The sequence below is a fragment of the Microcaecilia unicolor genome, chromosome 8 (assembly GCF_901765095.1).
Source record: "Microcaecilia unicolor chromosome 8, aMicUni1.1, whole genome shotgun sequence".
Classification (NCBI taxonomy): domain Eukaryota; kingdom Metazoa; phylum Chordata; class Amphibia; order Gymnophiona; family Siphonopidae; genus Microcaecilia; species Microcaecilia unicolor.
This window is the reverse complement of record NC_044038.1, coordinates 98,265,639-98,281,602: the sequence shown is the minus strand read 5'-3', so window position 1 is coordinate 98,281,602 and position 15,964 is coordinate 98,265,639. Positions and strand designations below refer to the sequence as shown.

At 46.1% G+C, this 15,964-nt stretch overlaps 1 protein-coding gene across 3 annotated transcripts in view; it reads right to left on the bottom strand.

Annotated features, from left to right (window-relative positions):
• Positions 1-15,964, bottom strand: part of LOC115476928 (IgGFc-binding protein-like) — a 920,282-nt gene that overhangs the window by 860,447 nt on the left and 43,871 nt on the right. For 2 of the 3 annotated variants that reach the window (XM_030213515.1, XM_030213514.1), the window contains exon 2: positions 8,587-8,640. In XM_030213515.1, the coding sequence (XP_030069375.1) occupies positions 8,587-8,638 (52 nt within the window). In that variant the 5' untranslated portion in view covers positions 8,639-8,640. Of the gene's footprint in view, positions 1-8,586; positions 8,641-15,964 lie in introns of those variants that run through there. The other variant, XM_030213517.1, reaches the window with a different exon arrangement.

Genomic DNA, 15,964 nt, shown 5'->3' with positions numbered 1-15,964 from the left:
GGTCCTTACGTGCTAGATACCTTACTAACTCGCCTCTGGTTGAGGTTTCAGGTTGAGCAATTGGAGCCACTGCTACCTGACCAACCTTATCTTCGATGGGAGTTGAAGAAGAAGGTGACCACCTTGCAGGTTCTTGCTTGCATGTAGATTGTATATCTGATGTTGCTGTGGGTAATGATGGCTCAGCTTTTCCTTGCTGCTGGCTATCACGTGACCCTGAAGCCCATGGTTGAAGTGAAGAGGTTACTTCATTAGTTGCTCTCAAGATGTGAGCAGTTGGTAATACTTCAGAGCGTTCACGAACAGGTAAGTTGGCTTGGTGAAAATTGGTTCCCATGGCCTGTGGTACCTTTGGCTTCCTTTCCTTGGGTGGCACTTCCACCGATGAAACTAGTTTTTGTTCTTCAGGGCCCAAGGACTCTTCTGAGTCAGATCGCTCCAATGCCCTGGTAAATGGTGAAGTGTGTGTCATCACGTAAGCGTCGGTCCTCAAGGCAGGGTCCTCTGAGACAAAGAAGCTAAGTCGTTTGTCTCCAACGTTTAGCCCTGCAGCCTCTTCGAGGACATTAGCCTTTGCCTCCAATCCAGCAATTTCTTTGTCTTGCTGGAGCACTTCTAACATGATATCCAACTCAGCTCTCTGGTGTGCTGCCTCAGCTTCCATTTCAGCTTTTGCACGTGCTGCCTCAGCTTCTCTATGTTCTGCCTCAGCTTCCATTTCAGCTTTTGCACGTGCTGCCTCAGATTCTCTATGTGTTGCCTCAGCTTCCATTTCAGCTTTTGCACGTGCTGACTCAGCTTCTAACTCCGCCCTTTGTACCTTCAGGTCAGTTTCCTTTTCACTGTGGTGACGGCGAGCCTTGGCCATTTCCGCCATAGCTTGTGCTTGCAGGGCCACCGAACTGGCTGATGATTGGCTGGAGTGGCTTGATACCCTTGACCGGGAGGATCTTACACTCTTGGCTGTGTACCTAGATGAATTAGAGCACTGGGAAACACTGTCTTGTGGATCTACAACTTCAAATTCTGATTTCTTTATAGCCTTGACCACTTCTGCTTTGCACCTTTGATCTATGGCTTCTTGAAGTTCTTTTTCCATTAGACTCTGTTCAGTGTATGTCTCTTCTAAGAACTGGCAATACTCTGTTGCCTTCTGCTGATAGTGGGCATAACTGGAGGAGAGGGGGGGGGGCTCCCTAGAGCCCAAAGAACATGAGATCAGGAAGACCAATCAAGTCAGATCCCAGCTAGGCAGAGAGATACAGCCCTGGCAACAGCACAACCATAAACAGTTTAAAACAAGAGTGTCTGCCCCACCTGTGAACTACCTCTCCCATACTGCCTTGCTTCTATAACAGTACAGTGGCCTATGATAAACATAAAACATATCTCTGTATCTATCCCCACCAGGCACAACTGTCAAAGGACAGAACAGGGCGTCCTTCTCACAGGGTCGCCCAAATCGGTATAATCGAAAGCCGATTTTGGGCGTCCCCAACTGCTTTCCATCGCGGGGATGACCAAAGTTCCCGGGGGCATGTCGGAGGCGTAGCAAAGGTGGGACTTGGGCGTGCCTAACACATGGGCGTCCTCAACCCATAATGGAAAAAAAGGGCATCCCTGACGAGCATTTGGATGGCTTTACCTGATCCTGTTTTTCTTACGACCAAGGCACAAAAAGATGCCCAAACTGACCACCGGAGAGAATCGGGGATGACCTCCCCTTACTCTACTACTACTACTACTTAACATTTCTAGAGCACTACTAGGGTTATGCAGCGCTGTACAAATCAACAAAGAAGGACGGTCCCTGCTCAAAAGAGCTTACAATCTAAAGGACGAAATGTCAAGTTGGTGCAGCCTAGATTTCTTGAGTAGAGGTGTGGTGGTTAGGTGCCGAAGGCGACATTGAAGAGGTGGGCTTTGAGCAATGATTTGAAGATGGGCAGGGAGGGGGCCTGGCATATGTGCTCAGGGAGTTTGTTCCATGTATGGGGTAAGGCGAGGCAGAAAGGGCGGAGCCTGGAGTTGGTGGTGGTGGAGAATAGTACTGAAAGGAGGGATTTGTCTTGAGAGCAGAGGTTATGGGTAGGAATGTAAGGGGAGATTAGGGTAGAGAGGTAAGGAGGGGCTGCAGATTGCCCTTACTCCCCCAGTGGTCACTAACCCCCTCCCACCCTCATAAAATATCTTTCTAAATATTTTTTGCCAGCCTCAAATGTCATACTCAGGTCCATCACAGCAGTATGCAGGTCCCTGGAGCAGTTTTAGTGGGTGCAGTGCACTTCAGTCAGGCGGACCCAGGCCCACCCCCCCCCCTACCTGTTACGTTTGTGTTGGTAAATGTGAGCCCTCCAAAACCCACCAGAAACCCACTGTACCCACATGTAGGTGCCCCCTTCACCTGTAAGGGCTATGGTAGTGGTGTACAGTTGTGGGTTTTGGGGGGCTCAGCACACAAGGTAAGGGAGCTATGTACCTGGGAGCTTTTTATGAAGTCCACTGCAGTGCAACCTAGGGTGCCCGGTTGGTGTCCTGGCATGTCAGGGGGACTAGTGCACTACAAATGCTGGCTCCTCCCACAACCAAAGGGCTTGGATTTGGTAGTTTCTGAGATGGGCGTCCTTGGTTTCCATTATCACCAAAAATCAGAAACGACCAGGTCTAGGGATGACCATCTCTAAGGACGACCTAAATTTCAAGATTTGGCATTCACGATCGTATTATTGAAACAAAAGATGGGCATCCAACTTGTTTCTATAATACGGGTATCCCCGCCCCTTCACCGGGATGTTTTGTGAGGACGTCCTCAGCAAAACTTGGGTGTCCTTTTCGATTATGCCCCTATCAGTGGATTAGTTATCTGCCTAGGGTGGCCAAATTTGGGAGGCAGTGGTGCAGCCCCTGAGCAGCAGGAGAGCAGCACTTTAAACCTGTTGTCAGTGTGGTGTGAAACCTTTCAGTACAGGCCTGCACTCAAGCCCTGCCACTTCCTCTGACATGAAGTTTACTCTGGAAGAGGGGGAGGGGATGAGAAATGGCAATGCTTGGGCACAGGCATGTGCTGAAGGCACGGGTGTAGCTACATGGGGCCTTGGGGGCCCAGACCCCCCATTCCTGGCTCAGGCCCCCACATACCTGCCTCAGGTATTAGACAGCATACACACACCCCACCTCCCCTCCAGTATCTCTCTCCCTTCCCTTCTTTCGTGGTCCGTAGGGTTACCATATGTCCGGATTTACCCAGACATGTCCTCTTTTTGAGGACATGTCCGTGCAACCGTGCGGGTTTTGCCAATCTGCCCGTTTGTCCGGATTTCTGGACAAACAGGCAGGCTGGTGGGTCAGCCAGCCCGTTTGTCCAGAAATCCGGACAAACGGGCAGATTGCTAGCCTCCCCTCCCCTTACTTACTAGTGCCCTGGTGGTCTAGTGACCTCTTCCGCCTTCGGGGCAGGAAAGAGCCCCCTCTTTCCTGCCTGGAGCGCTGCCCTGCATGCATCCTTCCTGTTCATGATCTCAGCGCCGATTCAAAATGGCCACCGAGAGTTGAAATGACCTCGCGAGACTTCAACTCTCGGCGGCCATTTTGAATCGGCGCCAAGATCACGAACAGGAAGGTCCCCACCTTTTCCTGCCCAAAGAGGTCACTAGACCACCAGGACAGTAGTAAGGTAAGGGGAGGGGGTGACGGGGAGGGGGAGTGACAGGGTGTGTGACAGGGGGGAGGGGAAAATGTGACAGGGGGCGGAGTGAAGACGTAAAGGGGGTGGGGGCGGGCGTGAAAGGGGGCAGGGCATGTGTCCTCCTTTTAGGGGGGACAAAATATGGTAACCCTAGTGGTCTGGCATCTCTTTCCTTTCTGTTCCCATTCCTGACACTGCAATCCTCCGACTTCTGGCAGCACAGCATCGGTGATCAAAGCAGCATTGCCTCCTGCCAGCCCCAGAAGCTTTCCCTATGCAGTACCCTGCCCATGTGGGAACAGGAAGTTGCACAAAGGGAACGTTTCCACAACTGGCAGGAGGCAAGGCTGCTTTGATCACTGATGCTGTGCTGTCAAAAGTCAAAGGATTGCAGTGTCAGGAACGGGAACAGAAAGGAAAGAAATGCTGGACTGCAAAAGAAGGGAAGGGAGAAAGACACCGGGGGGGGGGGGGGGGGGGGGAGGAAGCGAGAAAGATGCCTAACCCGCAGATGGCAGGACAAGAAGGAATGGAAGGGTAAAAATATGTCAGATGGGGGGAGAAGCACAGATATGCCTGATCATGAGCACTGGGGGAGGGAGAGGAAGAAAGAACTGGAATGATGGTGGGGAGGATGATGGGGGGGAGGGAAGAACCTGGACCCTCTGAGTTTGTGTGTGGGGGGAGAGAGAGAGATGCTGGAATGGAGGGCAGGGTTTGAGTGGATGGAAAAGAGCAAGAGATTAGATGAGTGGGAGATTGGGGAGAGAAACTGGACCTATGGAGGGAGAGATGAGGCCCGGGGGGGGGGGGGGGGTGAAGAGAAAAGGAACAGAGGGGGAGAAGCTGGACACAGTGAGGCACATGAACATGGAAGGAATGATGATGGACAAAGACACAGAAGAACTATCAAATGGAAAGGAGACCCTGGAAAGAGCAGAAGATGGATGGGACTGTGGGTGGGAGAAAAAGGGGAACAGAGCAGAAAATGAATGGGTGGGTGGGTGGGGGAAGAAGGAGAATAGAGCAGAAGATGGATGGGACAGTGGGTGGGTGGGTGGGTAGGGAAAGAAGGGGAACAGAGCAGAAGATGGATGGAACTGTTGGTGGGTGGGGGAAAAGAGGAACACAGCAGAGGATGGTGGGTGAGTGAGGAAAAAGGGAGAACAGAGTAGAAGATGGATGGGACTGTGGGTGGGAGGATGGGGGGAAATAAAAAGACCAAAAGATGGATGGGACTGTCGGTGGATGGGTGGGTGGAGAGGGGAAGGGAAAACACCAAAAGATGGATAGGACTGGGGGTAAGAGGGAGAGACAGAGTAGATTAATAGGACTCAGGGGGTAGGGGAATAGAGCAGATGCTGACTGGGACTTGGTGATTTAATGGGAGAATGTTGGGGAGCAGAGCAGGGAATTATGGATAGGAGAGATGGAGTGGGAATTTTGAGGGGATAGTGAATACTTGGCAACTGGTAGGTAGGAATGGGGGTATATTGATGGGTTGGGGAAATGAGTGAGGGAATGAAACCAGGAGTAAGAGAAAGGGGATGAATGTGCAGAAAGATTGAGATATAGTGTGAATGACCTCTCCAGAGGATGAGAGTCATTGAACCATGATGGGGGTACTGGGTAGGGATGTGAGAGGAAAAGGATAGGTCTCTGAAGGGGTTGAGTGAGGGCAGACTGGGGTTTAAAAGATGGTGAAAGGGAGGCAACAGGAGATGGAGTGGAGGGGAGAGAAGAATGGCATGGAGGCAAGAGAAGGAAGAAGAGACAAGGATTGAGCTGGGGCTGAGAGGGTGAGTATAGTAGATATAAATGGGGGAATAGGGACCCGGTGAAAGATGAGGGGTGGATAGGAGACTGGGGAAGGGGAGAGACAGGGGGGCAATGGAAGTGATGGAGAGAGGAAAATGGGAAAAGCCAGTAGGTAGATGAGATGTGAAAAGGAGGACACTAAGGACTACAGGGTTAGAAAAAAGTGAATGAGGTTGAAATCAAATGGGCAGATATAAACCTAGAGAAGAGAAGAGAAAAATGGGGGGAAACCCCCATAAAGATCAGTGCTAGGCAGATAGAGAGAAAGAAAGGAAGAAGACAAGAGGAGAGAGATGAATTGGAAAGGCAAACCTGGAAAAGAATTTAGAAGACTGACACAAGGAATGTGGAAAAGAAACCAACCAACCCAATGAGAAAAATAAAATGCACAAACAGAAAAAGGGGAGTTGATGGGCATGGGGGGAGATGCTGGATTGGGATGGGTGGAAGAGAGAGGAAGTATTGGAATGGGATGGGGACGATGCTGGCATAGAGGAGGGGGAAAGAGAGGGGATGCTAGATCAGAGAGGAACAAGGAGATGAGAAAATACCTGTCACAACTGTCAGGAATAGTGAGCCTTGGACCAAAGCCGGAGCTTTGGCAGACAAATCACCTGGGCTGGCACAGGCAGGAATCAGAACAGACTGGACTAGGATTAACTAACAGACTCAACAAGGCAGGACAGAGGTAACTAAACACAATGGACAACACAAGAACCGGATCCAGACGAGGTAAGTAAAAGAAGGCATGGACCAGAACTGGAACCCAGACAGGACAAGGCAAGACTAGGAACTGGATTAAAACTGGGACTGGGACCCAGAAATGCAAGACAAGGCAAAACACGGAAGTAGATTAAAACTGGGTCCAGAAAAGGGCAAGACAAGGACAAGGCAAGGACTGGATCCGGACAGGACTAGACTGAAAGAGACAAGACAAAGCACACCTAGACAGGCAAGACAGGGTAGGAGCTGGCTGGAACAGGATTCAGGATTCTCAAACAGGATTCAGAAACATAGAAACATGATGGCAGATAAGGGCCACATGACCCATCCAGTCTGCCCATCCTCTGTAACCCCTAATACTTCCTGTTCCTAAGTGATCCCACATGCTTATCCCATGCTTTTTTAAATTTTGGAACAGTCCTGGACTCCATCACCTCCACCGGGAGGTCATTCCATGCCTCCACCACCCTTTCTGTGAAATAATACTTTCTTAGGTTACTCCTTATTCCCTCTTAACTTTGTCATATGCCCCCTCATTCCAGAGCTCTCCTTCATTTGAAAAGGGCTCTCTTCCTGCACATAACACAAGATTCAGGATTCTCAAACAGGCTTGGCTGGAACCGGATTCTGGAACAGGCTTGGCTTGACTGGAACCGGATTCTGGAACGGACTTCACTTAGCTTGACTGGAACTGGATTCTGGAAGGGCCTTGGGATGACTGGACTGGATACTGAAAGGGACTTGGCTTAGCAGAGAACTGGGACAGAACTAGCTCAAACATAGAGCAGGAGCAGAACCTGGCTTCAACACACAACAGGAACAGAACTTAGCAGAAATAGAGCTCAAGAGCCAGGAAGCAAACATAGCAGGCAAAGGATTAAGCAGACTAAGTGAAGACAAACAAACAAAGAAGCAATGTGCTTACCAGCATCCACAGCTGGATAGCAGTGAAATAATCAGGTATGATGCTGGCTTCTACAGACTCAGAATAAACAGACAAGAACCACACACACAGGAAACAGAACAGGGAATACAGAAACAGAGCTTGGCTAACACAGAGATTGGCTTAAACACAGAGCTTAACTATAGCAAGAGTCAAAAGCAGGGCTAGACTACAAGCAGAAGCCAAGGGAAGTCAAACAGATACAGACACCAAGGGCAAGGTGTGGCTCTACAGCCAGGCTTTCAAGATCAAGTTACAAAAGCAAACACACAGAAACAAAGCAAAGCATTGAAACACAAGACTCAAAGAAACTCAGAACAGACCTTCAGGAACAAAGCCAAGTAGGGAAATAATTTAAACAGGTAACACAAGATTAAGAGACCTCTTGCAAAGCCCATGTAGGAAAGTTCCCTAGGTCCTTATAAAGGAGTAGGCTGATGATGTCACAAGTAGGAAAAGAAGTAGAAGCAGGGAGACCAAAGCAAGGCTTGGCTTCAGGGACACCAAAGCGAGGCTTGGCTAACAGGAAGAACAACAACAGGAAATGAAGCAGAAGCTTCAGGAACACCAAAGCGAGACTTGGCTTACAGGAAGAATAACAATAGGGAAAAAGGCAGACTGGAGAGGTCACAGAGCTAGATACAGAAAAACAGTAGGTTTGAACATAAGGGCACAGCCACAACCGTGACAATACCGGATGTGGGGGTGGGGTTGTAGGGTAAAGGAAAATACTGGGCATGGGGTGAGTAGGAAGACAGATGAGAAATGCTGGACATAGGTGGAGTAAGAAGACAAAGCTGGGGGTGCTGGATATTGGATGGGGATGGGAGGAATAGGGAGACAGAGAAGATGATGACATGGAAGTGGAAGAGGGACACGGAGGGATGCTGGATACAAGGGGGATGAGGGTGACAGGGAGAGATGCTGGATGGAGGTGGGGAAGATGATACACTGGACAGAGGGGGCACGAGAAAGAAGATATTGGTCAGAGGAATGAAAATAGAGGGTAATGTACAGAGGTTAGGAAAGAGAAAGATGGTGCTGGAAGAGAGGGGAGAGGTAGCAAAAAAATGGGGAATAATAGGATGAAGAATGGGAGGGCTGGGATGAGGGGGATGAAAAGCTGTAGGTAGATGTATTAAAGAAAGGAAGATTGAAGACTGAATTGTAAGAACAAATTAAGTCTGAGCAGATAGAGAGGAAGAAAAATAAATGATGGAAAGCTGAAATGAAAAGATCAAAGCTAGAAATAGATATAATAGAGGACATGAAGAAGACAAGAAGGGAGAGAAGAAGTGGCAGATGGACTGGAGACTTTGGAAAGAAAGTTAAGAAAAGACAGAGGAAAGCAGAAACTGGAGACTGGGACAAACATTTCCTTGTCAAAAAAGAATTGGAAAAATATTAGGTTACTCACCACATAGCACAAGGATCCAGAAACAGACAAATGGTACTTTTTCCATCCCCATGGCTGAAATCAGAATGAACAAAGTGAATACAGGAAAGTATATTCCTGATAACTTATGCTTGATATATTTTTCAATTAACGCATTCAAATTACAGGAAAAAAATTCACACATTGAAACCATAGACAAAACAGGGCTGAAATCTTGACAGGGCTTTAATCTCTTCCCCCAACCTTCAGGCCATGAAAGACTTTTAATCCATCCTCACATGTTCACACTTTGAGAAACCCGTAATCCGTCCCTTCATCTTCAGAACTCAAGAGACTTGGAAACTTCCCAGCTTTAGACTTCAAGTGATCTTTAATCCCTCCCTCCCTTCCCCACTCGCACTCGCCCCTTCAAGAGACCTTTCATCATCCTCAGCCTCAGAACTTGAGACTTTTTGAAGTCTTTTTAATTTATTCCCTCACCTTCAGAATTTGAGAAACCTTTATTCTCCCTCCCCCACCTTTACACTTCAAGAGACCTTCAATCCCCAGATCTTGAGACCTTTGGAGGGGCATAATTGAACGAAAACGCCTATCTCCATGGGCGTTTATCTCCGAGAACGGGTCCGTGAAGGGGCGGACCGAACCGTATTTTGGGAAAAAATAGACGCCCATGTTTTATTCAACAATGTGTGAGCTGGGCGTTTTTGTTTTTCAGCGATAATGGAAAATGAAAGCGCCCAGCTCAAAAACGAATAAATCCAAGACATTTATTCGTGGGAGGGGCCAGGATTCGTAGTGCACTGGTCCCCCTCACATGCCAGGACATCAACCGGGCACCCTAGGGGGCACTTTTACAAAACCAAAAAAACAGGTAAAAGAGCTCCCAGGTGCATAGCACCCTTCCCTTGTGTGTTGAGCCCCCCAAATCCCCCTCAAAACCCACTGCCCACAAGTCTACACCATTACTATAGCCCTAAGGTGGTGAAGGGGGGCACCTACATGTGGGTACAGTGGGTTTGGGGGGGTTGGACGACTAATAAGCATTAAGCAGCACAATTGTAACAGGTAGGGGGGATGGGCCTGGGTCCACCTGCCTGAAGTCCACTGCACCCCCTAACAACTCCTCCAGTGACCTGCATACTGCTGCCAGGGAGCTGGGTATGACATTTGAGGGTTGAAAATAAAAGTGTGTGAAACATCATTTTTTTGTGGTGGGAGGGGGTTAGTGACCACTGGGGGAGTCAGGGGAGGTCATCCCCGATTCCCTCCAGTGGTCATCTGGTCATTTAGGGCACTTTTTGGGGCCTTATTTCGTGAAAAACAGGGTCCAGGAAAAGTGTCCTAAATTCTAGCTAAAAACGCATACTTTTTTCCCATTATCGGTGAAATGCGCCCATCTTTGTTCGGCAGATAACCACGCCCCAGTTCCGCCTTCGCCACACCTCTGACACGCCCCCATAAACTTTGTCCGCATCCGCGACGGAGTGCAGTTGAAAATGTCCAAAAATCGGCTTTCGATTATACCGCTTTATTTGTTTTTGTGAGATAAACGTCCATCTCCCGATTTAGGTCGGAACTTGGGCGTTTTTCTCGTTCGATTATAAGCAGGTTAATCACCCCAGCTTCAGACTGTGAGCCCTTTAAAGCTCTTTAATCACCCTCCCCCTTCCTTCTGTTGGGACCATCTGCCCCCTCATAATCCTCCCAAACAAATGTGCGTCTAACCTTTTCTCAAAAATGTACAATGATGGAGATCCCCCCCCCCTCCCTTAATTCTTTCACTGCTTGATAACCCTGATAAAACTGGCAGTTTAGAAAGTTAAACCTGCTTTAGCAGTGATTGTGAGACACTCCAATATAACCTGACATAGGGATGAGGTTCATTCCTGTAATAGTATGCATGCAATTAACTCATTTGGAGGCATTGTAAGAGGGCAATTCTATCAAGGGATGCCTACATTTAGGCACCTAATGCACCTCCTTGCAGCCTATCCTATAAAGAAAAGTGTGTGTATACTTTTATTTATAGAATACCAGCAAGACTTTTCAAACATGCCTAGAATTAAGATGCAGTTGCTTGCACCTGCCATAAAGCTGGTATGAATGCTCACGCCTAAATTGCAAGAGAATGTGTGTTTAATATACACACATAAATGTCCTCCTCATCCATGCTCCACCTAGACTCTACCCATATAAATATCCACTTGAAAGCAATGCACCATCACATTTTGGTTCTATATCATAGAACAGACTGCAGCCCAAAATGTTGTCATGTATGTGCTTATGTGGATACGTATATGTGTGTATGCTGGTATTCAAATCATTTATGAGCATTCCTGATGCCCAAATCTTGGTGTTCTCTTTATAGAATTACCCCCATATATGTGAAAATAATGTTTGTCATTTCCTCAAGAAGATGCAGAACAAACATGCGATCTCAACCTTTAATCATTCTTTATTACTCAGGTCTGGACTTCCTTTAGTTTCTCCACAGCATAAGTTCTTTCAGCAATGCCCTTACTAATGCTGAGTTCAGTGGAAGAATTGCAACACATCTTACATAGATAGAACACTTCTGTTATTATCATCCCATATGGTCATAGCTTTTGTTTTAACAGCACTGCACTGCTTACTCATGTTCTGTTTGGTATCTACTATGACCCCAGATATTTTTTCTGCTATCTAGCTGGCCAGCAGTTTTAAATGTAAAAGTAAAAGTCCTACAGACCCTCTGTCTTCCACACTAAAGTTACTGCCCAGAGTACAGGAACTACATTTTGATACTCTAAGGTCACCCTTTTGGGTGCCACTTTTGATCATGGTAACACTGCCCTGCTTGTCTCTTTAGATTTAACTACAGCTTTTGATCTAATTGATCACTCCTTGTTACTCTCCTGTCTCTCTGATATAGACATCTCAACTACTGTACGCAAATGGTTCCCTCCTATCTCTCTAACAGAAGTTTCTCTGTAGCCACTCATTGTTTGATTTCTTCCTCATTTCCATTCTACTTCAGGGCTTGATCTTTGCCCCTGTTCTCTTCAATATTTTCCTCAGCACACTGGCATCTTTGATGACATATATACATAGTAACATAGTAGATGATGGTCAATAAAGACCTGCATCATCCATCTAGTCTGCCCAACAAGATAAACTCATAGCATAATGTATGATGTGATACTACATATGCACACCTGATCTTGATTTGTCCTTGCCATTTTCAGAGCACGGACTGTAGCAGTCTGTCCAGCACTGGCCTTGTTCTTCAACTTCTGAAGTTGCCATTGAAGACCCACTCCAAACCATCCAAATCTGTCCAGCCACGATCAGGGGGCACAGACAGTAGAAGTCTGCCCAGCAATGGCCTTGTTCTCCAACTTCTGAAGCTGAATCTGTCCAGGCACAGACCATAGAAGTCTTCTGAATCAGGGCACAGACAATAGAAGTCTGCCCAGCACTAGTTTTGCTTCCCAATTACCGATGTTGCCATCTAATCACCATGAAGCTTCTTTGGATCTATTCCTTCTAAATAGGATTCCTTTGTATTTATCCCAAACATTATTTATTTCCGTTACCATTTTCATCTCCACCACCTCCTGCAGGAGGGCATTCCATGTATCTACCACCCTCTCTGTGAAAAAGTACTTCCAACGTTATTCCTGAGTAGGCCCCCCTGCAGCCTCAATTCATGTCCTCTAGTTCTATCACTTTCCCATCTCTAGAAAAGGTTTGTTTGTAGTTTAATACCTTTCAAATATTTGAAAATCTGTATCATATCACCCCGTCTCTCCTTTCCTCTAGGGTATACATGTTCAAGTCATCAAGTCACTCATTGTACATCTTGTGACGCAAACTCCATACCATTCTTGTCACTTTTCTCCGAACTGCTTCAAGTCTTTTTACATCCATAGCAAGATATGGCCTCCAAAACTGAACTCAATATTCCAAGGGAGGCCTCACCAATGACTTGTACAAGGGCATCAACATCTCCTTTTGTTCTGCTGGTTATACCCCTCTCTATGCAGCCTAGCATCCTTCTGGCCGTGGCCAACGCCTTGTCGCATTGTTTTGTCAATTTGAGATCCTCAGACACCATCACCCTAAGGTCCTTTGGATTTCTGCACCCCCAAGTGCATCATTCTGCACTTCTTGGCATTAAATTGTATCTCTCACAGGAGACACAGTGGATTGGATATGACTAGAGCCATGTTTTCTTTTTCATTACAGCTGGTTTCTATAACAGCGGCGATAAGACCAGATTGCTGTTGTGCATAATATTTTCATTGCTTTTGAGGGGTCCACAGTGGGGAATGTTATTGAGTATTTTGTCACTTTTGTAATAAATGTTTAGCATGATATTTACATTTGGCCAAGTAATGCTTTCATTTCCTAACACCTTTACATATATTTATTGTTTAGATATTCTTATGATGAATATGATTATTAAGTCTTTGGATTAGATTTAATATTGTAAATTATCCTGTGAGAGCTGGGGATATTATATTTGAGCACAGTTTATTTATTTTCCATAGTTGTAGTCATTACATTTTAACTGCTAGATCTCTTTATCATGGTTTCTATTCTCTCTGGGGTATCCACTCTATTGGCTATCTTTGTGTCATTCACAAAAAGGCAAACATTTTCATCTAACCCGTCACAACATCTTTCACAAATATGTGAAAACAGAATCGCTCCAGCACTGACCTCTGAGGCACTCCACTGCTCAATTTCCTTGCCTCTGAGCAAATTCCATTTACTACCACTCTCTGTCGCCTATCAGTCAACCAGTTTCCAATCCAGTTCACTACTTTGGGTCCTAAATTCTGCCTTCTCAGCTTATTCATGAGCCTTCTGTGAGGAACCGTATCAAAGGCTGTTAAAGCATACATATATGCCAATTACATATACAAGATCCCTACAACCCATCAATAACAGACCTGCAAACTTGCCTTAATACTATCAATGACTGGGTCAATACTAACCATTTTCTTCTAAATCCATCCAAAACAGTGGCTTCCTAGATCACAGGGCATGCACTGCAGATTTGAGCTGTTTCTACTCTTCAAGGATGCCCTATAACTTTTGTTGATTCTTTCAGGTTTCGGGAGTCATCCTGGGTTCTCAATTAACTTTTCATTCTCATATAAACTGTAATACGCTCAAGCTTTCTGGCTCTCAGACATATCCACTCTATTCAAAGTTATTTAAATGAATCTTCCTGTGCAACTCTACTCTGTTCTGTAGGTGCTTCTAAACTCAACTATTGCAATGACAACTATGCTGGACTTCCTGCTTATGCCTTAAAGCGACTTCAATCTGTCCAAAACATATAATTCAGACTCCTCACATACTCCACATTGTGTAATCAGTAATCATGTTACCCTGCTTTTTCTACAACATTAGTTGCCTATCACCTACTTTCAAGGACCATCATACTCTTACTCTATCCTATCTCTCTTATTTAATCTCCCTTTACACATCACCACAATCTCTATGTCATCTTAGCATCATCCAAGCCTACCACCTGTTTTTTGTTCTAGGTTAGACATATCAAGGTACTTTGCATACTTTTACATGACACCTCTTCTTTCGAATGCCCTACCCCTGTCATTAACATCAGAAACTTCCATAACAAATTCAGGGCCCTACTCAAGACTCACCTGTTTTCTGAGGTTTTTCTGGGAGCCCCAGTGAACTAGTTACCAAGCAAATGGCACTTTAATCCTCTACCCCTTACTTTCTGTTCCCTCCTACTCTCCCCCCCCCCCCCCCCCCCCCCCATCTCTATGATGACCTCTCCTACCATGTTAGGCTTTCCTTTGACTCATGGTGCTCTGCTTTTTGCTTTTAACTTTGTTGTACTCTGCTTTGATTTGCTGTTAAAGGCGATATATTAAATACCCAATAAACAATAAGAGAAGAAAAGAGACTCCTAGTAAAAAAGGAAGCATTTGAGGAGAAAGCTTTGCGGATGATATGAGACAAGATACTCTCATCTCAAAAAGTAAGCAAGCCTGGGATCCAGAGCAGGAACAAAGGAGGGAATCCCCCCAGGTATGTAGAAGAGTTCACTACAAGGGCTCTTTATGTTTTCTGGGATCCCAAAGCTATATCTGGCTGTTTATAAAGGAGAAAGAAGATTCAGCGTAAGAGTGGCATGAATTCACTTTGGGAGCAAGGATCTCCAGGCTTTGAAATTGCTTGAACCTAAGAATGTAGGAGAAACAGCTGTGAGGAACCACGAGGAAACATGGTGTAGACAGTGATATAGGCACCTCGGGCTGCCAGAGTCGCTGGTTTAGGCCCTTTTTCCAGCATAAGAGGCTACTCCACTGTGGAATCCGCTGAGAGACAGCTGTGAGGAACTGTGAGGAGACCTTTGATGCAGGAATGTGCTAGCACTCTGCTAGAAGGTGTGGCGGTTCCGAAACTGGTTTATGCCCCGGGGAATGCTGCTACTTCTATTCCCGATTCTGATTCAGGACCATAATGGGTATTGGGTACAAAATGTTTTTTTCACTGCAGCAAGCGTATACAGTGCACTCCATTTAAGTGCACGTTGGATAAGCGCATGCTCTGTTTAACTGCATGCTGTACTTCGGTCCCGTTTTTGGCGCCATCAATTTCTATGGGGACAAACTTCGGTTTAGTATACCACTGATGTGCAAGATTCACTTATATGCATGGTTTAAGACCACTCCTCTGCAGGAAAGACTCCGCATAAGAGCACACGGAATATGGACACCGATTTGCGTGTGACAACCAACAAGATTTCAAATTTACCGCCCCTTTAACTGCCACAGGCAGAATAAGCAAAAGAATGTTAGAGTGTATACTGGGGTCGTCGTCGCACAAGTGTAAGACTTTAACACTGGCTGAACGAATAGAAGTTCTTAAAAAATTAGAAAACAAACAAAGTCAAGCTTCTATTGCTAAAGAATATGGTGTCAATGCCAGTCAAATTTCACATATCTTGAAGCAGAAAGACCAGCTTCTGGAAGACTGGCAAAACAATACAAATCCACACCATAAACGAAAATGGACGGGAAAAGCTGAGGAGGTAGAAGATGCTCTTCTTCGGTGGTTTTCTCAAGTCAGGAGCAGACAGTTTCCTGTCAGTGGTCCACTGCTTATGGAGAAAGCTAATCAGCTAGCTGAACATCTTGGACTAACTGAATTCAAAGCCACTGTTGGATGGTTGGAAAGATGGAAGGAGAGGAACAACATAAAATTGAAGAAACAGCATGGTGAGAAACAAGACGCTGATGACTTTGGTGCTGAAAATTGGGTTGTTGCTGTTCTTCCTACCATCTTGAACGAGTTTGCACCTTGTGACATTTTCAATGCTGATGAAAACGGTCTCTATTAGCGAGTGATTCCTGATGGAACACTTGTATTC